The 23,484-nt window shown below is 43.0% G+C and overlaps 1 protein-coding gene across 1 annotated transcript in view; it reads left to right on the top strand.

The window, feature by feature from the left end:
* Window positions 1-23,484, top strand: part of LOC140195163 (stearoyl-CoA desaturase 5-like) — a 91,111-nt gene that overhangs the window by 44,004 nt on the left and 23,623 nt on the right. The window contains exon 3 of the mRNA XM_072253039.1: window positions 20,105-20,310. Coding sequence (XP_072109140.1) covers window positions 20,105-20,310 — 206 coding nt within the window. The remainder of the gene's footprint in view (window positions 1-20,104; window positions 20,311-23,484) is intronic.

Below are 23,484 nucleotides of genomic sequence, written 5' to 3'. Positions count from 1 at the left end.
AGATTTGTTTGGTATTGGATTTCAGTCAATTAATTAATAGACAACCCGGTGACCCATTGGGGCACCCTTTGAGAGAAAGTTAGTGCAGTCTGATGTAATGTGCTATGGAAATTAAAGAAGAGAAACTTAGTTTATTAAAGAAGAAAGGCGCATAGCAAGACAAATATAGCTCCTCCTCATTTAACGAAGGACACTTTTGATGACAACATTTCTGGTTGATCTGCCACCCTTCAAGAATACTCTAACGTTTTCATTTCCTTTTCCCCGGCCAGATACAGCTGACCATGCTGGAATACTGGTTTGGCCTTGCGCCTTATGTATAGTCATAGCAAAGCGTGACTGTATCAGGATCTGGCTCTACTGAAGAGGGACATCCTCCCCTTTTGATAAACTGAGAGTAATTCTTGGGATCATGACAATGTCATTTTTGAACGCACCAATGTTTATCTTTGCTACGATGAGATTGTCGTGCAGTTCCTCCACCATCATTCGCGTTCCATTGCAAAGCCTTGGTGGATCCAAGTTCCTCATTGAAATGATGAGATGCCATGATCTTGTTTCAGGTTCAGTGCTGTTCAGTATAATGATAGCGACTTCATCGGCAGTTGTTGTCATTCTGGAGACGCGCAGCTCTTTCATCTTTTGTTTCTTCATCTTCATACTTTATACTTTATTGTCGCCAAACAATTGATACTAGAACGTACAATCATCACAGTGAAATTTGATTCTGCGATTCCCACTCCCTGGATTACAAATATTAAATATTAAAAATATTTAAAATAGTAAAATTAGTAAATATTAAAAACTTAAATTATAAATCATAAATAGAAAATAGAAAAATGGAAAGTAAGGTAGTGCAAAAAAACCGAGAGCCAAGTCCGGATATTTGGAGGGTACGGCCCAGATCTGGGTCAGGATCCGTTCAGCAGTCTCATCACAGTTGGAAAGAAGCTGTTCCCAAACCTGACCGTATGAGTCTTCAAGCTCCTTAGCCTTCTCCCAGAGGGAAGAGGGACGAAAAGTGTGCTGACTGGGTGGATCGTGTCCTTGATTATCCTGGCAGCACTGCTCCGACAGCGTGTGGTGTAAACTGAGTCCAAGGACGGAAGATTGGTTTGTGTGATATGCTGTGCCGTGTTCACGATCTTCTGCAGCTTCTTTCGGTCTTGGACAGGACAACTTCCATACCAGGTTGTGATGCACCCTAGAAGAATGTTTTCTAAGGTGCATCTATAAAAATTAGTGAGAGTTTTAGGGGACAGGCCAAATTTCTTTAGTTTTCTCAGGAAGTAAAGGCGCTGGTGGGCCTTCTTGGCAGTGAACTCTGCTTGGTTGGACCAAGTCAGGTCATTTGTGATATTGACCCCGAGGAACTTAAAGCTTTTGACCTGTTCCACTTGCGCACCACTGATGTGAATTGGGTTATGCGGTCCGCTACTCCTTCTGAAGTCAACAACCAATTCCTTGGTCTTGCTGACGTTGAGGGATAGGTTATTGTCTTTGCACCATGCCACCAGATTCTTAATTTCCTCTCTGTATTCAAACTCATAATACCCGAGATATGGCCTACAGTTGTTGTGTCATCAGCAAACTTATATATTGAGTTTGATGGAAACTTGGCTACACAATCATGGGTGTACAGTGAGTACAGCAGGGGGCTGAGTACACAGCCTTGTGGGGCACCAGTGCTCAGAGTGATTGTAGAGGAGAGCTTGTCTCCTATTTTTACAGCCTGGTTCCTGTCTGTGAGGAAGTTGAAGATCCAGCTGCAGACCTGAGTGCTGACGCCCAGGTTCCGGAGCTTAGGAATCAGTTTATTTGGAATGATGGTATTAAAGGCAGAGCTGTAGTCAATGAAAGGGAGCCTTACGTATGCGTCTTTATTCTCAAGATGTTCTAAGGAGGAATGTAGGGCCAGAGAGATGGCATCTGCTGTTGACCTGTTGCTCCGGTAGGTGAATTGCAAAGCGTTGAGGTTGACCGGTAGGCTGTGATTGATGTGTGCCATAACCAATCTCTTGAAGCACATCATAGCAATTGATGTCAGAGCCACAGGTTGATAGTCATTCAGGCATGCCACCTTGCTCTTCTTCAGCACTGGGATTATTGTTGCCTTCTTAAAACATGAGGGGATCTTAGATTGAAGCAAGGAGCAGTTGAAGATGTCAGCAAACACTCTAGCTAGCTCACTTTCACAGGCCCAGAGAACCCGTCCTGGGACGCCATCTGGGCCCGTCGCCTTCCTTGGATTTATCTTCAGGAAGGCCCTTCTAACGTCCTCCTCGGTGACGATGAATCTCGATGCCACCAGGTCCGGTTCATCCGGAGGGAGCAGAATGCTCCTCTTCTGTTCGAATCTTGAGTAGAATACGTTAAGTTTGTCAGGAAGAGAAGCACCACAGTTATTGATATTTCCAGCCTTTTCTTTGCGCCCAGTGATCTCATTTAGACCCTGCCATAGTCTACTGGCATCCCTTTGGTTAGCCTGGGCTTCCAACTTGGCTCGATATTGCCTCTTGGCGCCCTTAATGGCTTTCCAGAGTTCATGCCTGGATTCCGTGTAGTGACTGGTATCCCCGGACCTAAAAGCCGCAGCTCTAGCCTTTAAAAGGGACTTGACCTCATAATTCATCCAAGGTTTCCGGTTGGGGAATACCTGGATCATCTTGCGAGACACACAGTCCTCCGTGCATTTCCAAATAAAGTCCATGACAGCTGAGGCATACTCATCGAGGTTAGCTGCCGAGTCCTTGAATACCAACCAGTCCACCGATTCAAAGCAGTCACGGAGGACCTCATCCGTTTCCTCCGTCCAACGCGACACTACTTTTGACACTGTGACCTCCTGTTTCAGTTTCTGATTGTAAGCCGGGAGGAGGAGTACGGCCTGATGGTCCGATTTTCCGAAGTGAGGTCGTGGGATGGAACGGTAGGCATCCTTGACTGCTGTGTAGTAGTGGTCAAGTATATTCGGGCCTCTAGTGGGGCAGGAGACATGTTGGTATAACTTTGGCAGCGCCTTTCTGAGGTTGACCTGGTAAAAGTCCCTGGCTGTAATGAACAAAGCCTCCGGATACTTGGTCTCAAGTTCACTAATGCTGGCATACAGTATGTTCAGAGCACACTCCACGTCCGCCTCGGGGGGGAATGTAGACCGCTGTCAGTATGACCGAGGTGAATTCCCATGGCAGGCAGTAGGGACGACACTTCACCGACAGGTGTTCCAGGTCCGGGCTGCAGGAGCTTGTCAGTGCCACTGTGTCCAAGCACCACGCAGTGTTGATCAGTAGGCAGACACCACCTCCCCTCGTCTTGCCCGAAGACGCCGTGCGGTCCATCAGATGGATGGAAAACCCCTCTGGTTGGATGGCACAGTTGGGGTTGGCAGGGTAGAGCCAGGTCTCGGTGAAACAGAATACACAGCAGTTCTGCATCTCCCTGCAGTAGGTGAGTCTCCCTTTAAGATCATCCACCTTGTTCTCTATGGCTTGCACATTAGCTAGTAGGATGGTGGGCATAGGGACCCTGAAGCCCCTCAGCTTCAATCTGACCAGCAGCCCTGCTCTTTTCCTACGCTTCCTTGGTAAGTAGTGCATCTTTCCAGGTTTCCATCGATGCAGTGTGTTCTTGTTAGCTCTTTGAGGTTGGTGGACGCATCCCGCGGTGATTGATTGGCTGGTCACATCGTTGGGCGCTCCAGGTTGGGCTGAGTGACAGGGGAGGCTCCGCTGCCGCTTCCAGCTGCCAGGGGCCCGGGCTGTCGATTGGGTCGGGCCCCGAAGCCGACACTTAATCCTGGATGGCTGGGCTCCTTGCTGAAGCAAGTCCTTAAGCCGAGTCACGGTTGCGGAGGCCTCTGCTCCAGCTGAGCCTCGGGCTCGATTTCCGAGGTCGGCGGCGGAGGCCTCACTTCCGGCAGCTGTGGATGGCCACCAACGGGGCTTTACAGTGGTTGCTCTGGGGAAGCGTCTGGGGCACCTTGAGGTCTCCGCCATCACTTCTGTGTGGTCGTCTGCTCCAGAGAGGTGCTGGTCGGAATGGGCCGTGTCTCCAAGCGCTCCAGCACGGTAGCAGACTGCAAGTCTCCGGGAACGTGGTGGGCCTCGCTGGTCAGGTCCAGGTGCGGTCCGGAGTTTAAGAAGCAATTCTGGCGCGGTGGTCTCCAGCTGGGTCAGTAGCTTCGCCAGGGTGTTGTTGATCTTGATCTTGCTAGATTGGAGGTTTAGAAGAGTTTCTTGGGTATAGGATAGTGGAGAGGGCAGTTTGCTCGGGAGAGCACACGCAAAGTTTCCAGTTACTGGAGCCATCTCTTCTACCATTTGTTCTTTCTCTCTGATTCTGGAGTCGCGTGGCCCTGGCCAGATCCGATTCTTCTTCTCTCCTCTTCCTGTGCCTGTTGTTGTCATTTTGGAGACGTGCATACCTCTCCTCCTCTGTCTCTTCTTCTCTCATCTTTTTTATCCTGCTTCTTTGATCCTGGAGTCGTGTGGCTCTGACCTCATCTGATTCTTGTTCTTTCCCTCTCCTTGCCACTTCCCGACAACGTTTGGCATCATCTCTTGACCATAAGGTCCTCCTCCTCTTTCCACGCTGCATAATTAGGCTGTCCATATTTTTTTTTTTACCCTAATGCTTGATAGAAGATACGAAGCAGTAACACCAAAGCCTCCAGGATGCTGATTTATCTTGAAGATATAGTTGGTGCTCTCCTAAATGGATGTGATAGCCCTGCCCTTTTGCCGCAGTTGGTGTCGCTGCTGTGAGCGTCGTGAGGCTCTGCTGAGGCTAGCCGTGCGCATGCGTTGTGGTGTCGTGTTGCGGTTTCCATTAAAGCTGGAATTGGTTCGCGTTGTGGAAAGCGGGGCCCGTTGATTGACGAGTGAGCAATTTTATACGAGTATATAACCCTGAACTTTGCATACATTCTGTAAGTTAGCACATTTTAAGTCGATTTAGTCAAAAAAAGTGCCGCTGTAATGCACCGTTAGGGCTAATTGGAGTTTGCAAAGCATGAGAATTTTAGTAGTATATAGATTCAAAAATAGCCAGCACTCTTTAATAGGACAACAGGTTAAAAGATGGGCTGTCCTGGAGCTGAAGGCTGTTTAAATTCAGAACCATGTATTGATTTTGGTGCTAGAGTGTTGCAATTACTTGAGTAAAAGGAAGCAGAAATTGGTGCTGTTCAGATAACTTCAAAAGATTGCCCTGAAACAAGATAGCCTAACTGCAGAAAAATCCTTGTGTGTCTTTAATTGCATTAGTACCTTAAGCTAAATGAAAGTTCTGAGGTGCTCTATCCTGGATAATTTTTCTTCAACTGTATTCTTCCCAGTGAGTGGAAAGTTCTCAGTTTGGACTGTAAGGAACCTAACCTTTTGATCATACCTCCTCTTATTTCCTTGATTCTGCTTGGCAGCCATGAGCTCAGCTAATTCATAAGCCTTTTTCATCTCCCTTCTCATATCAGACACGTACTTCAGACGAGTCTTCGGTGGTAGGTCATCCTCGGCAGTCCTAAAACAAAGGTCAATGGACAACCTCGCCTTGCGCCCAAACATCAGATAATATGGCGAGTACCCGGTAGCTTCATTTCGGGTATAGTTGTAGCAGTGGACCAGACATCCAGTACGTTGACTCCACTTGCTCTTCTTGCTGATCTCCAAGGTTCCGAGAATGTCTGACAAGGTCCGATTAAACCTCTTGGGCTGGGGATCACCCTGCGGATGATAGGGAGTAGTCCTCAACTTCTCGACTCCAAGCATGCTCAGTAGCTCATGGATGAGCCTACTCTCGAAATCCTGTCCCTGATCACTATGTATCCAACTGGGGAGGCCATAATAAATGAAATACTTTTCCATAACACTTTGGCCATTGTGGATGCCTTCTGGTCCCTGATAGGGAAAGCCTGCGCATATCTTGTGATGACTAAGACATTTACCATGTTGCTGATAACTGGCTCTATTGACAGGAAATCCAGACACACCAGGTCCGGGGGCCCTGTACTCTGCAAGTGAGATGAGAGCTGCCTGCGTTGGCAGCGTCGTCTTCTATATGCATCAAATGCATGACTTTCAGTATTCTTCAACCTCTGGCTTCATTAAGGGCCAGTAGAACCGGTCTCTGAGCAATCCATAGGTCTTTTCAACTCCCAAATGTCCAGAATCATCATGAAGTGACTTCAACACAATCCTCCGATACTTCTTGGGCAGGAACAGCTGAGAAAGCCGGGGGTGACGTGACCCAGTGTAGGATCTGGTTCCTCCTCTCCAATCTGGGCCACTCTCTCAGTAATGGAGGCACTACAGCGTGTTTCGTCTTCTCCACCTGAGCCATGTCTCCCTTTTTGACCACTAACCAAATGGTAATGATACCCAAGTCATCTCGCTGAGCAGCTGCCACTTCCCCAGAACTCAGTTCTGGTAACTGGTTTGTCTTCAGAGCAGTCAGGCTACAGTAAACTGGTGGACTGGTGTCGTCAGAGCACTGCCACTCATCTAGCAGCTGAGAGGTCTGCTTCGCCCAAGTCTCATACTCCTGTTCCCTCTCGAGGGTGGGTGTTATTCCAGAGAATACTCTTAGCTTCCGGTGGGGACCCTCTGCCTGTGCACTGGGCCACATATTCACCAGAGAGGGAAGGGCTGATGCCAACTCAGAATTCTCACTCTTCACTGGGGACGGGGACCAATTAGGCATTCCAAATCTGACCACTCCTCAGAAACTATGGAACCCTGTTTTTGAAGTCTCTGCCCCCAGCTACGGGAAACTCGACTTGTGATTTGGCCCACTCCGCTACACTCTCTTCCTCCCTGACAGTATGGACAGTCCACGGCCCCACCTCACCTGGGGCACTGATAGTACTGGGCAGCTCCACCACCGTTACGTCAGTGCTAGTCTGCAGTAAAATGGGGTCTCTGCCTGCCATTTTATCAAACCTCCACCCTGCAATTGTAACTTTGAACAGTACTTAAAAGTACTCAACAGGTACGCATTAGTTACCGGTAACCCTATGGAGGCACACCACTGCTCCACCCTGGCAGTGTCCATACCAGCACAGACTTAAACACACAACCCACTGGTTCAACGTTCAGGGCAATCACACAGCATCTAACAAAATCAATCCTGGACAGGCCCCCACAATTGTAACTCCCAGGTTCGGCCAGCTGTATTAGTCCAGGGAAAGACTGTCTCCACCCCCACCAAACTGGTGAAATCACGTTTGTGTGGATGCTGTGTGAGGTGTTCCCCTGTTAAAACTCAGTACCATGAAATATCAGACAGTACACCATATGCAATTAAACAATTGAGCTTTATAATTCTTAATTTGACAATAGGGTTAGTAAAGAAAACAAAAAGAGAAAGGGCCCATTTTAATGGAACAGTCTATTGTGCATGTTGGAGCTCATGGTTTTCTGTCCTTGGATTCCCTGTCAATTTCCTCTGATCGTCATTGACACCCGGACCCTCGCTCCAAGTCTGTTCTGCCCTGCGATCTACCAGCTCTCTCCTCTCACGTCTTCTTTCTTCATCTCTCGCCGACAAAAGAACATGAATACCTCCTCTCAGACACACAAGAAAGAAACAACGCTCCCCTCATTGGATGGCACACATTCCAAAGCCCCTGTTATCTCTAGTCATAACCCAAACACTGCTGCGACAGAGAAACCATTACATTAGCAGTGAAACCTTATAGAGTGTTACACAGTCAAGGGAAATATTCTTGAGATTTACATGATTAAAGTAGAATAGAAATCCCAACAGCATAGGTTTGCCTTTTGTTCTATAGTAAGGCCTGATTCTTACTAAGATTTTCTAACAATGAAAGACATTGTTGCTTGGGAACGAAGTATCTTTAAACTTCTTGCTCTTTGTGTGTGTGTGTGTGTGTGTGTGTGTGTTGACCCAGAATGACTTCAGATCTGATACAGAATGTAACAGGCAGTTCTTCTTTTCTTACAGCCTTTTGAAATGTTTGTTTCATTTCCACTGACAAATGATTGTTTAGGTTCTAGCTACTATAATGTAACTTGGCCTCTTTAAAAATGAAGCATCTGAAAACATTGTGTATGAAGAAATCAGCTTTCCCTCAACAAGAACTTAACTAGGAGCAGAAGTAGCTTGGCTGAGCTACTGAACTTCTCTGCTATTATGTAAGCTATGACTGAACTTCCACCTCGATTGTGGGGGGCCTGGCTGGGACATTTAAGCTGTCCTTAGTCACTGATGAGGTGCTGGGGGATAGCTAATGTTGTTCTATTGTTCAAGAAGGGCTGAAAGAATAAGCCAGGAAATTGCAAACCGGTGGGTATAGTACATTATTGAAATGTATTCTAAGGGACAGGATGTATAAGTATTTGGATAGACAGAACCTGGTTAGGGATAGTTAACATGGCTTTGTGCATGGTACCTTAGAGTTTTTCAAGGAGTTTGCCAAGAAGAAGGAAAGATGGAGGATAATGTTTACATGGACCTTAGCAAGACCTCTGACGAAGTCATGCGTGAAAGACTGGTCCAGAAGGTTAAGTTGCTTGGCTGTCAGGATGAACTAGGCATTTGGATTCAACATTAGCTCGGTAGGAGAAGTCAAGAGTGGTAGTAGATGGTTGTCTCTCTGACTGGAAGCCTGTGACTACTGAAGTGCTGCTGGAATTGATTGGTCCGTTGTTGTTTATAATCTATACTAAATTAGATAATGTAATAAACTGGATCAGCAAATTTGTGGATGACACCAAGATTGGGGGCATAGTGAACAGTGAGGAAGGCTGTCATAGTTTGAAGTGTGATCTTGACCAGCTGGAAAATGAGCTGAGAAATAACAGGTGGAATTTAATGTAGACAAATGTGAGGTGTTGCACTTTGGGGGACAAACCAATGAATGCATATCGAATGGTAGGGGAATGGGGTATGCAGTAGAGCAATAGGACTAGGGAATATAGATCCATAATTCCTTGAAGTGGCATCACAAGTAGTTAGGGTCATAGAGAGAACTTTTGGCACATTGGCCTTCATAAATTAGGACATTAAGTAAAGGAGTTAAGATGTTACGTTGAAGTTGTACAAGATGTTTGTGTTGCAAAATATAGAGTACTGTATTGTGTGCAGTTCTGGTCACCTACCTACAATAAGCTTGAAAGGGTGCAGAGAAAATTTACAAGCGTGTAGCTGAGACTTGAGAATCTGAGTTGTTTAAGGGGAAGGTTGAATATGTTATGAATTTATTTCCTGGAATACAGGAGAATGAGGTGAGAACTTGGAGGCATACAACATTGAGCAGATATAGATGGGCTGAATGCATACAGGCTTTTTCCCCTCGGCAACATTGGTTTAAGATCAAAGATGAAACATGTAAGGGGAATATGAAGGAGAAATTCTTCACTCAGAATGTGGTGTGAGTGTGGAACAAGCTGCCAGTAGAGTGGTAGATAAGGTTCAATGGTAACACTGAAGAGAGGTTTGGATAGGTACATTAAGTTCCTCTCATCTAGGGAGATTGTGCAGGTCGGTGGAATTAGGCAGAAGCTCAGGTCAGCATGGACTAGATGGGCCAGAGGGTTTGTTACTATGAACATAGAGCACAGAAACCTACAGCACATTACAGGTCCTTCAACCTGCAATGTTGTGCCAACCATGTAACCTACTCTAGAGACTGCCTAGAATTTCCCTAGTGCATAACCCTCTGTTTTTCTAAGCTCCATGTATCTATCTAAGAGGCTTTTAAAAGATACTACTGTATCTGCTTCCACCGCTGCCACTGGCAGTGCATTCCACACACTCTGTGTCAAAAACTTACCCCTGACATCCCCTCGGTACATCTTTCCTCAAACTTCCTACAAGCTGTCTCTACTTGTGCTCCAACCTCTCCATTCACTGCCTCTTCACTTCAGTTCACACCCTCACTGCAGATCTAGTTTAAACCCTCCCCAATAGCATTAGCAAACCTCCCTGCCAGGATATTAGTCCCCCTCAGATTCAAGTGCAACTTGTCCTTTTTTTTACAAGTCACACCTGTCCCAGAAGAGGTCCAGAAATCTGAATCCCTGCCTCCTGCCCCAATCCCTCAGCCATGCATTTATCCTCCACCTCATTCTATTCCTATACTCACTGTCACGTGGCACAGGCAGTAATCCTGAGATTACTACCTTTGAGGTCTTGCTTCTCAACTTTTTAACTCCCTGTAGTGTCTTTTCAGGGCCTCCTCCCTTTTCCTACCTGTCGTTGGCACCAATATGTACCACGAACACTGGCTGTTCTCCTTCTCACTTCAGGATATCGTGGACGCGATCAGAAACATCCCGGACCCTGGCACCTGGGAGGCAAACTACCATCCGTGTTTCTTTCCTGCGTCCACAGAATCGCCTGTCTGACCCCCTAACTATAGAGTCCCCTATCACTGCTGCCATCCTCTTCCTTTCTCTACCCTTCTGAGCCACAGGGCCAGAGTCTGTGCCAGAAGCACAGCCACTGCTGCTTCCCCCAGGTAGGTCTTCACCTCCCCCAACAGTACTCAAGCAGGAGTACTTATTGTTAAGGGGTCAGCCACAGGGGTACTCTCTAGTATCTGACTCTTGCCCTTCCCTATCCTGTCTGTTACCCACTTATCTGTCTCCTGAGGCCCCGGTGTGACTGCTTGCCTATAGCTCCTATCTATCACCTCCTCACTTACCCTAACAAGCTGAAGGTCATCGAGCTGCATCTCTAGTTCCCTAAATCTGTCTCTAAGGAGCTTCAGCTCAGTGCACCTGGCGCAGATGTGGCCATCAGGTAGGCTGGAAGTCTCCTGGACATCCCACATCTGACACCCAGAACAGAAAACTGACTTTGCAGTCATATCCACTACTTTTGTTGGAGGGGGGGGGGGAAAGTAATGTACCTTGCCTAGGCCCGCCCTCGCCAAAGCCGTTACTGTGACTTGCACTACTCCGACGACTGCTCGCTAGACAGTGTCTCTCTTTTATTTCAGAGCTTTCTCAGTGTCCTTGAGAAGATGATGAGCTACTGAGTCTGTGCAATTCTCCCCGATCTGTGCGAAGCTCACTCTCTCTTCGAATCGATTGGTCCGCCGCTAATGTGCCGAGCCCTGCGAAACGCTCCTTTTTAAAACTTTTCTCCCAGACCTGTGCAAAGCACTGTCTCTCTTTGAATTGATTGGTCCGCTGCTAATGTACTATAATGATATAGTACTATGACTCTGAATGCCACCTTCATTCATTAATCCAATTTCTCTATATTTCTTGATTATCACAGAAATTATCATCTATTTTACTTTGAATATACTTAACACCCAAATATAGTCATCTGGGAGCAGGTATTCCAAAAGAAAATCATAACCAGTTGACCAAGGAAATTTCTCCTCTGTCCTGAATATTCTTAGTCTTTGACAATTAGTTCTAGTTAAGGACAACAACACTTTTCCAGCAACAATCTTATCCCATTGCTCAAAATTCTTATGATTAATTAAGACCGCACTATCCCTTTCTCATGAATGTGCATTATCAAGTTCCCTACAATACAATTAGATTCTTCCTTGGAGAAGGAGATCAAAATTTTACATCTTATTCCAGTTGTGCACTTTCCAAGTTCTTATAATTTTAGTAATTTTACTCTCTAACTCAATCATATTATAATGCTAGCACCACACTAACTTTCTGCTTTGCCTCCTATATTTGCTTATTAACTTGTGAGTCCTTTGGATTCTCATAATTAGAAAAACATACATATTTTACTTTTATTTTCCTTCCAACATGGGCAGCTTCATATAGGCCCACATTATCCCCTATCATACTATGCTCTTGATCACTCATTTAACCCAACTACATCATTCTGGAGGTTGTTTCCTGATCAGTTTAATTTTATAAGACAGTTGGAAAAGTTGCATTTGGTCCTGTCATCTAAATCATTGACACATTTTAATTAACTAATCCTTGCTGTGTTCCACTATTTGCAATATGCCAACCCACAAAAATCCTGTATATTAGTACACTTTTTGTCCAAAAATGACTCTCAAATCCATGCCAGTGCATCTAATCCATTTCTTTATTTCCTAACCTATTGTGCCATAGCTAGTAAAATGCTTTTTGAAAATTTCTTATTAAATCTAATGCTTTATTTCCTCTTATCTATCCTATTATAAACCTTTAATGGATTTCACAAACACAATTTCATTTTCATCAATACCTATTAATTTGCTCCTGTTGTCCATCATATCAAGACTTAAGTCTTTATGCCATAATCTTCATAGAATCTAGCCATTTACTTTCTTTTCTTTTCAGACTACGGGCTTAATTTGCTTCTCTTTCATGCTGCTCCCCATGTACCTCAACCTTAAAAATCATATTTGATACTTTAAAATCTGTAGAGGTCATTCTAAAATATAGAGAATTGAGCAAAATGAAAACCAATACTTCTGCTATTTTGCACCTCAGTTAAATTGTAGGCTGTAGTTTATTTGGTCGAGGAGATACCTTTAAGGTCTCAGTGTTATTAACTCTTCTGATTCCCCAGCATTTCCAGAATAGCTTTAATGCTTTCAGTGAAAATGTATGATGTAAGCTATTTGCTGACCTCTGTCACTTCCGTATTTCTTGTTCCAATTACTCTTCAAATTGAAGCCATGTTTATGTTCAATCATCGTTTCTATTTATATCTGGAAAAAATTACAAGCTGTTTTTGTCTCTTACTGGTTTACTTTCAATCAACTTTCCTTCAGTTTCTTGAATTCTAAAATCGTCTTTCTGCGGGTTTATTACTTTTTAAACATTGAAGATCTCAAGCATAGTTGACACGGACCATATTCCCTGTGGGGACTTAATCCCTTAAGTATATTGTTATCCAGAAAACACAACAATCTACAAATCTGTGAACAGGAATGAGATAAGGGCGATGGACGTAGATAAAGCAAAAGTCTTTGTTCTTATCATGTGATTGCAGTAATAAAGGCAGCAATTTTGTGAGACTGTCCTTGCAGCCATCATTTTGTGAACTGTTTGAACTGGTTCTTGCTCAAGGATAGTTTAATCAGAGCAATTGAATGTGGACACAGGGAGTTTCTGCTAATGATCTACTAAACCTGAGACTATTCTGAAATAAAAAACTGTTTATTATGTAAAATGGGAGTCTTGTGTTTGGTTTAGACCAGTCTGAGTTGAACAGAACAAAATAAATCACCCAAGGAACAAGGCTAGGGGATTGGACCATAAGGTAATACTGTTTTTAGCCTTGTGCCAGATCCAATAAGAAGCAGACACAGGTCAATCAGATGACCCTGAGCCAGTCAGTTTGAAACATTATTGACTAATCTAAAAAGAAAAAGAATGAGAATGGAGGATTTCAGTAGCTCAGGCTGTGACAACTCTGTGGAGACCAACTTTCACAGAAGTGAATGGCCCCACTTTGGAAATATTGAGATTGCATTTGGAATAAGAAGTATACCTAGCCAGTGTAGACTCCTTTTCCCGGTTATTACGTTTTCTCTTCTTTGGTTGTTTATGGATGGTCAGGTAAACCTAGTCGGTATGCACACAGGTATTCAGTTGTGTAAATTCAAGTGCTTGGGAACTGAGGTAATAAAGGTACTGGCTGGCAAACAGAGATTCTCTCTGTGCCTAACTGATCATCATTGTTGAGGCTAAATCCGTGTAACAGAATTGGCGTACCTGTGAGTGGGCTTGAAGATAAATCTTTGTGTTGAGTCAGCAGGGAACTCGAATGGACTACACCGGTGAGGTACAGAGAGACCTGGGGCTGGGTGGTTAGCTGTTACTAATCCAAATTTACATGGGCAGAGAAGTATGGATTTGATGGATATGAACCAGTTTCAGTTGAAGTGTGAGAAAGTAGTTAAAGAGTAAACAAGAGGAAGAAGCTCAAGTAGCCAAGAAAAAAAGTGGCGTGATTAAGGACACAGTGCGGTGATTTAAAGACTACAATGAATGTGATATAGAAATTAGTACATGAAAAGAAAAGTAACACAGATGGTCAATGTGTCTAAGGCAGACAGAAGTTGCAGAGCCAACTTGCTGCTCTGAGAGGGAAAAATTGTGCTTTTGGATCTGAATGGGGGCAGGAAGGTGAATTTGGAAGTTATAGATTGGAGTGATGTAACAGATGAGGCAACCAGATATGGTCATTTTATTTATTTATATATCTATTGCGATACAGCGTGGAATTGACCCTTCCAGCCCTTCGAGCTGCACCGCCCAGCAACCTCCAGTTTAATCCTAGGCTAATCATGCGATGATTTACAATGACCAATTAACGTACCTACCGGTATGTTTTTGGACTGGGAGGAAATGGGAGCACCTGGAGGAAACCCACGTGGTCATGGGGAGAACATGCAAACTCCTTACAGACAGCGGTGGGATCATCCTGCTGAGAATCCACTGCTGATGCTACTGTCAGCAAGAATGGCCACCCTAGTTACTATCAGAGAGAAGGAGCCAGCTCATGATACCAAAAACAGAATATAACGTACACTACCCCATTCAGGTACAGCTGTTGAGGGATATTGCTGAGGATATCAGGACGTAGCTGGCTGTGGATTTTCCTAGGAAGCTGTTCTAAGCAATTAGGAGAGATTTGCTTACTCATCTATTGGGTGCACTCTGTTACTACCCATAACCGACAATATTGTATTCTAAAAGTGCTCATTTGTTCCCCCAGTGTGTTGCTATGTTTCTGTCAAAATGGAGTGCAAACACATTATAATCTTTCCTCAGCATCATCTAGATCATCATGTATTGTTCTTTGAAAGATGCGTCAAAGTTTTTCTCAGTGGGAATTTACTTGCAAAAGTTCAAGCATGGATTTTTGTTTTGTCTTGTGTGTGTTTTTGGTTTGTGTTTCTTTATTTGTTTTCCATATAATTGGTTTTAGAGAGACACTAGTCATGTGGAATCCAGGTTAAGGTGAAGGAAATCTGTGCTTCTCTATTCTGGATATGAGATGCCTGGATTTCAGATGAAAATCTGCATTTGGAGAAATTAGTTATTGTGGGCATGGAAATTGGGAATTTGAAATTAACATTTGGAAATTGGAATATTTGGGTCGCAATCCTAAAAGTTGTTTTTACTAACAAGAATGCTTGCTTTTTACAGAACATGAAAGATGTTGCTCAAGACTTCTGACATTGATTTTGAGATTGAGTTTCTTTGGAAAATAATTTTGGTGTAATCATATGTTTGTCACGTAAACTACAAATGAAAGTTCAATTTAAATAGTGGGCTGGTCCAAAAAGCAGTTCAGCATTAACTCCTTCACCATCTTAAAGCACACATTTACAGTGTCTTAAAATAAGTTGATCAATAACTTGATGTAGTCGTAAAGTGTATTAAAGTATCTGCCTCCTTGTATATTGTACTAGAGAACCACATGGGTATCAGGGTATGACAGCAATGATCCCAGGGGACCATTTATATCAAAACAAAAAGGAGGAGGTGGAGAGATTGGATAAAGTAAAAAGCACAAAGGAAAATCTCTATTTTGTAGATGGTTTCTCTACAGAAGGAGAGGAGAACTAACTGGGATATACATGAGGGTGAAAGAATACCCAAAAGCTCACTGAAAAAATATTCCAAGCAGGAATAAAAAGGCAAACAAGTATGTAAAACAAGGTGTTGTAAATGGACAGAGCAGTTGCAGATTGGCCATGTTGGAAGACAGAAGGAGCAACAGGTTAAGGTTATGGATTTGGGAGAAGAAAACTAAATAAGTACTAACTGATAGAAGGAGCAGGGTCAGAAATATACAAAGAGCACAAGGGAGTGCTTACTAAAGACTGAGTGGTCCTTTGTGAAATTTGTGGTTCCAAAGGGGGGAATAGGTACTTTATTGATCCCAAAAGAAATTATAGTGTCACAGTAGCATTACAAGTGAACAGATCAAATATACAAATATTAGGTGAGAAGTAAGAAAGAATTAAAAAAAAAAGTTGCCTCAAACAGTCTTAACAGGAGGGGGTCATCACTTCCCCAGCTATAGGTTGAGTCATTATAGAGCCTAATGGCCAAAGGTAAGACTGACTTCATATTGTGCTCTTTGGAGCAGGGCAGTTGTCTTGATCTATCACTAAAAGTGCTCCTCTATTCAGCTAAGGTGCAGGCGGAGGGTGAGGAACATTGTCTAAAATTGCCAGGATTTTCCGTAGGGCTCTTTGTTCTGCTTGGCATCACCCGTGTTGTTGCCATTGCCTCAGCACACCACTGCATAGGAGATTGTACTGGCGGCAACAGACTGGTAGAACGTGAAGGAAAGGACCTCAGTCTCCTCAGGAAGTAGAGGCATCTCTGCCCCTTCTTGTACACAGCCTCTGTGTTGGTGCTCCACTCAAGTCTGTCATCCAGGTGCACCCTCAGGTACTTGTAGGTCCTTGCCACATCCATGTTCCCACCATCAATATTGACAGAGAGCAGTGCAGGCTGTGTCTTCCTAAAGTCCATCACCATCTCCTTTGTCTTACTGATGTTGAGCTGCAGATGATTCAGCTTGCACCATTTGACAAAGTCCCAATGACCCATTGGTACCATGATCTATGGGGATAACAGGGAGCACTAAGTGCCCTGGAAACACCAAATGAAAGCGTAAGCCTTTAAACCCAAGATTTCATTTAACCTGAGATGAAGAAAATGTATTTTGTTGCAGTAGAATTAATCATGACTGTGGCTATGTTCGGTCTTGCTCTAGCCATTACAGCAGACAAATGTGTCAACAGTGATGTCAATACTTGGAACTTTTCTTGGTGTAATGTGGGGCAAACAAAGGAGGAAGAGCGATTTGAATTTGTGTTATGCTGGGATGGATGGTTTGATGTGCCTGGGTACAAATGTACAGTTCTTGTATAAAATTCTAGGGATGTCATTGCTTCCAGAGGGTGTAATAACTAGTCAGTTTTTAGGGCCAGTTATTGGGCAGCCTTCAGGTAATGATGGCCATGGTAAGATTACAGTTCTTTGGGATCACACTTGTGTTTCTTGGAAGGCACAATTGCAAGATTGAATACAAGATCATGGAAATGATGGCAGATTGTCCTGTTTATCCTTGGAAAAGGAAATACCAGAAAAATTTACAAAAAAGGACACTCCTCACTAATGCAGATTGAAAGTCTCTCTATTATGGCAGAGATGATCCAAAGGGAAACCAGGAAAGACCCCACACTGTCTTAGGTGTACATGACCATCCAAAATGGCTGGAATGTGCAGCAATAATTCCAGTTTCCCTATGTTTATCAGCGTTGAGATGAACTTGCCCTTGATGGGGGTTGCCTTGTGCATGGATTGAGAGTTGTTGTATCATCCAAGCTGAGAGCTAAAGTGTAGGAGGAGCTACATGCTGGTCATCTAGGTGTGGTCAAAATGAAAGTGTTGGCTTGAAGCTTTGTCTGGTGGCCTGGGATAGATCAGCAGATGGAGCAGGTTCATATGGATTTTGCCAGACCATTCATGGGCACAGATTTCTTGAGTAGTGGATGCAGCTACAAAATGGCCAGAAGTGTTCCCAACAACACACATCAAAGTTGCTGGTGAACGCAGCAGGCCAGGCAGCATCTCTAGGAAGAGGTACAGTAAACGTTTCAGGCCGAGACCCTTCGTCAAGACTCCTAAGTGTTCCCAATAGCCTCCACCTCAGCCTTACACCCTGTTGATGTGTTGAGAAGCCTCTTCTCAAGGTCTGGTGTTCCAGAACACTTAGTCAGAGATAATAGACCACAGTTTATGGTAGAACAGCTTCAGTCATTCCTAAAAATGAATGGAATAAGACATATTACATCTGCACTCTACCACCCAGTTGCAACTGGCTTAACAGAAAGTTTTGTCCAACATATAAAAAACACACTTCGATCAATGTCAGCAGAACACACTACACTGACACTGAATCAGAAGCTCGCCAACTTCTTCCTTGTTTATTGCAATGCAGCACACTGCACAACCAACAACTCACCAGCCTTACACTTCCTCCCTTACCACCATTCAGGGCCCCAAACAGTCCTTCCAGGTGAGGCAACACTTCACCTGTGAGTCGGCTGGGGTGATATACTGCGTCCGGTGCTCCCGATGTGGCCTTTTATATATTGGCGAGACCCGACGCAGACTGGGAGACCGCTTTGCTGAACATCTACGCTCTGTCCGCCAGAGAAAGCAGGATCTCCCAGTGGCCACACATTTTAATTCCACATCCCATTCCCATTCTGACATCCTCTGGGTCCCCCCCCCCCCCCCCAGTCTTTCTTCCCAGACCTCTTGTCCCATGATCCTCTCTCATCCCTTTTGCCTATCACCTGTCTAGCTCTTGGCTCCATCCCTCCCCCTCCTGTCTTCTCCTATCATTTTGGATCTCCCCCTCCCCCTCCTGTCTTCTCCTATCATTTTGGATCTCCCCCTCCCCCTCCAACTTTCCAATCCTTTGCTCACTCTTACTTCAGTTAGTTCTGATGAAGGGTCTCAGCCTGAAACGTCGACTGCACCTCTTCCTAGAGATGCTTCCTGGCCTGCTGCGTTCACCAGCAACTTTTATGTGTGTTGCTTGAATTTCCAGCATCTGCAGAATTCCTGTTGTTAACTCACCAGCTATGCTGTTCCTGGGTTGTCCCTTGCACTCCTGCTTGGATCTCCTCAAACCCAATCTCGGAAGGGGTATGCAAGACAAACAGCTGGGACAAACTGAAGACTCCCTAAACAAGGCGGTTCAGTGTTTCACTCCTAATCAAGCAGTCCTGCCAAGAGACTGAAGACGTGATCAAAAATGGGTACTTGGAAAGATAAAGGACAGAACTGGATCACTCTCCTACACAGTGGAGATTGTGTCATCTCCAGATGATATCAGACACATCAGTCATTTGGGGAGAGCAGAGTCAATTGTTAGAAAAGAGAAGTGGCTACCTCTGTCAGAACCAGTTCCTGCATTCTCAGAGTCTACTCCTACAACCACCACGGAAGAGGCCCCAGAACCTGACATTGTTTCACAGCCCCAAGTGCCACCTGCCAAGCAGAGTGAACCCCCTTGTCAGGAAAAGCATGATCTCACAACAGTAAGAAATTCTCCACCGTGATTAAATCTTTAGACTTGAATGGGACCATTTAAGATATTACTAGGGTATGGATAGCTGTATAGAAGTTGTATTATATAGTATACAGTGTATATAATTGAGGTGCATTCTCTATTGATTTGAAGTTTATAGCTAAGCAGGGAGGGGTGTTGTGTATTTCAATAGGTACATTTAATGTCAGAGAAACGTATACAATATACATCCTGAAATTCTTTTTCTTTGCATGCATCCATGAAAACAGAGGAGTGCCCCAAAGAATGAATGACAGTTAAACTTTAGAATCCCAAAGCCCCCCCAGCTCCCCCTCCCACGCAGAAGCAGCAGCAAGGCAATGACCCGCCCTCCCCCACGTTAAAAAAAACCTGAGTCCTCGGTGTCTTCCACCAAGCGCTCGAGCGTGCAGCAAAGCAATAAAGACAGTGACTTGCAGTACCCCAAAGACTTAATTCAGTATTATTTGAGCAAACTTTTGTGTGTGTGTGTGTGTGTGTGTGTGTGTGTGTGTGTGTGTATATATATAAAAAATTCTTCATTTAATAATTCATTGAGTTACATGTATAAATATGTGAATTGCATATGTCATCATGTACCGCATGATATGGGTGTGCCTCACTTAAAGTAAACATGAAGTTAGACCCACATTTTGAACTTACAAAATGAAACAGAATATCATACAATAGATGATTTGGTAAGGATATTTCTTTATACCTTTCCAAGCCTTTTTTGAACACATATGAACAATGATAATTAAGTATCCCAGTCTACTAATTTGGCTATGCTTTCCGGAGGTACAAAACTGAATTACTATGGCTATGAATTACAGAGTGACCCAGTTAAATTAATATAAGGTCGAAAGTGTTTGATGTGCAGAGCTATGATTCTGACCAACCTGATACTTGGTTCAGAGGGGATTTAATCACTTTATTATTAATGAGCACTCTGACAGATTTATGATAATTATCATGTGAAATGCTGAATCTTCCTGTGAGCTGAAAGCAAGGTTTTTTTAGAATTACTCTAAAAAATGGCTGAGTCTTTTCTTTATTTTGTTTTTGTGTGTTTCCTTAGAATGACATCTACGAGTGGTCTCGGGATCACCGGGTACATCACAAATACTCAGAATCCAATGCCGACCCTCACAATGCCACTCGTGGGTTCTTCTTTTCTCATATTGGCTGGCTGTTTGTTCGTAAGCACCCGGACGTGGCAGAAAAAGGAAAGAAGCTGGATGTCAGTGACCTCCTTGCTGATCCTGTTGTTGTGTTCCAGAGAAAGTAAGCACTGGAGGAATGAGGGAAAACATGGGGAATATATTGTAATACTTGCTCTGCTAATAATAAATATTGAAGATTTTTTTTTTACCTTTTAAAGAGATTTTACTCAAGCAATCATAACTGTAACCTGGTGTCTGGGGATTATGGAGATTTCAAACTATTTTTAAGTTCAGAGTATATTTCTTATCAAAGTGTGTACATTATACAACCTTGAGAGAGAAAAAAGACTGTTTAACACCCAATGTGCAGGGAATAAAAACCACATCATGCCCATAAAAAAAGAACCCATTTTTAAAAAAAGAATAAAATAACCCATTAAAAAAACAGTCATACACCCAACGTGCATTGAAAACATAGCATCATGCAAACAGTAACCACAAGTAAATAGCGTTTCTGAACTGAAGTCCACAGAGAAGGTCCCAAAGTTCAGTGCAGAGCTGAGAAAATGTCTTACCATTTACGATTACTTGCGATTTTCTCCTTCCCTCAGAAACGGGGAACGTATGTTGTTAGTGGGAGAGTTTTTGGTATTCCTATTTGAGTAACAATGAGTAAGTTGAATTACAAACTTTTTAAAAAAAATAAGTGTTCATGCCAATGTTTGCAGTTTACAGTGGGCAGTCTGAGCTATTTACAACTCAACTGATAAATACACTCACTCAGGTTCCATCTCCTGCATTGAGCACTGATTAATATTACTGGTATCATTCCTTGTGGGTGTGGAGTGATGAGCCTGAGTGACTGTATCTTACAAATATCTCGGTGATAATGAAGCTGAATTTTTTTTTAACATACTGTGTCATTTCAGAATCGGATTTCCTGACAATGTTAGCTGAAAATGTCAGCAATTCTGACATGGGAATAACTGGATTTCTTTTATTTCTACAGTATTACAAATTTAAATCAGCTATTTGCGTTACTCTGCAATAAAAAGATCATTAAATTACTCCCTTTAGGAAAAAAAAGAGAAAAGATGCTTATTTATTTATTCTGGAAACTCTGCAGTGTTTGTTGAATTGTGTACATGCCCATCAGAGCAGTGCTCAAAATCATGACTAGCATCTCCTGTGCTTGGAAGTGATCAAACGCGTGCTCTATGATCCTCATTAGCATTAAGGAATTTTTTTCTTTTATTTTGGGTATCATGTAACAAAGTGCTAATGCAGACCTGTGGAACTGATCTTCACCCTATCTCTAATGGGAGCAACAGCAGACTTCTTCATTCTTTAATTGCCCAATTCTTATGTGTTCGTTAAACCACCACCTTTCATCTGTTTGCCCTGTCTCTTGGTTGAATGATCTGCAATTGGGACTGTCCTGAGACATTGCCTTCCTGCCAGACAGCTTGCCTACTTGTTCATATGTAATCTTTGACCATTGATAGGCTCTGAGATGGGACAACTTCAAAACAAGGATTAATTTGCCCATCAACTGACATGTTAACTCTTTATTTCCTTACAGGTGCTGCCTGATCTGAGTATTTCCACCATTCTGTCTTTATTTAGATTTTCCAACACTAGAGGTTTCTTTTGCTTTTCTAATTCCATCCTCATCTAATATCCACATTTCAAATGAAATATTGAGTAATGTTCGTCTTTGGCAATTCAGGCGTATTTTGCTTTTTTGCACCCCTGTTGGGGATAAGTAGCTTGATTCAGATTGGAAAACAAATGTGAGATGTTACATGTCCCCTAGAAATGTAGTTATCCAGCATGAAAGCATTAGGTACCTTTTACATAAACTTAAGTGGCGGAGCAGCAAACACCAGTCACGTGCTGGACCTTAGCACGTGACAGGTCTGATGGGTAGGTAAATTTACTCTGACTGGTAGTGACATTGTTCACAGTAGTTAGTAGGATATTCACTGTCCACTTCTTACAATGGTGCAGAGAATCCAAAGATCAAATCAGTCATTGGCAGAGGTGGGGTGGGGGGAGGTCAATCATTTAACTGCTATATTTATACTGTTACCAGTTTTAACTGTAGCTGCCAGAGATGACATAAGGTTGGAGGCTGGTATAAAATGGGGTTGGTGTACAATGGGCAGTACATCTGACACCATTGCTCAGAGTTAAAATTGTCCTTTCTATTTCTGACTTATTGTAATTTCTCCAATTATGAGAAATAATAAAAATACAGCTGTGATCTTCCTTTTTACAGTCATGCTTCCAGTTCATCAATTACACTTGTGTCAAACTTGTACTGTAGTTTTTTTGTTACTCACCATTTGCAGAGAAAAAATATGTATCTGTCTAAAGGATTTACGTATGTAGATTTAAGCATGTGTTTATCTTGCCAGTTATTAGTGAAGAAAATATTGAGTAGTTGCATCTGCTTCCAAATTATTTTCTAATTTCTTTAAATTTCAAATGTCTTTCAAATTATGGATGTTGAATCATTTCATCTGAACTAAAATCACAAGGGCGTTAATAAACAGACCTCACATTTTATGTTTATTCCCTTTGTCTTTTGAGACTGACTTGACTCATTAATAAGAAAGGATTGATTATTTAAATTGCTCATGGTCCTGTGTTCCAAAATACTAAGACATTCCTTTGGATGTGCAGTGAAAATTCTGTCAAGGTTCCTGTTAATTTTTAATGAGTTGGTTACTTTAAGAAAGCAAGTTCTACTTGAATCATTTTAAAAGATTTTGTCTTTCCGCATGTTACTTTTCATAATTCCTAGCTTGGATTTTTAAAGATCCTCAAGTTGACATTGTGTTGCATTGTGAAAAGTGGTATTAAATATGTAACACTGTTGGTATTTTAAACTGAAACCACAGACCAGAGATGGACAGCTCTAAATATTGAAAGTTCACCTTCAAGCTTTAAAATGACCTTGATAAGGCATTGCCTGGCAATGGTAATAGTCATGCAGTTTCAAATCTCAGTCTGTTCTTGGTTGGGAATATCAGAATTGGTTTTTGTGCCCTTGACTTAGCAAAAAAAAAAATACAGCCAGCCAGGATTCCAGCTGCCAAGTATTATTTAATGACCATCTATTCAAATGTGGATATCTGCCAAAGATGTGATCAAGTTTAAATGTGATGGTTCCTGTGATGAATAGTATGCCAGCACTCGCAATAGTTTTCATCTTTAATAATATATGCTGGCATTTAGCTCTTTATCCGACTCCAACAAATTTAAAAGCAGCCTTAATGATGTGCAATTT

Source organism: Mobula birostris, chromosome 3 (genome assembly GCF_030028105.1).
Source record: "Mobula birostris isolate sMobBir1 chromosome 3, sMobBir1.hap1, whole genome shotgun sequence".
NCBI classification, from domain to species: domain Eukaryota; kingdom Metazoa; phylum Chordata; class Chondrichthyes; order Myliobatiformes; family Myliobatidae; genus Mobula; species Mobula birostris.
Note: the sequence above shows the minus strand (reverse complement) of the source record. Positions and strands in the feature narration are given on the sequence as shown.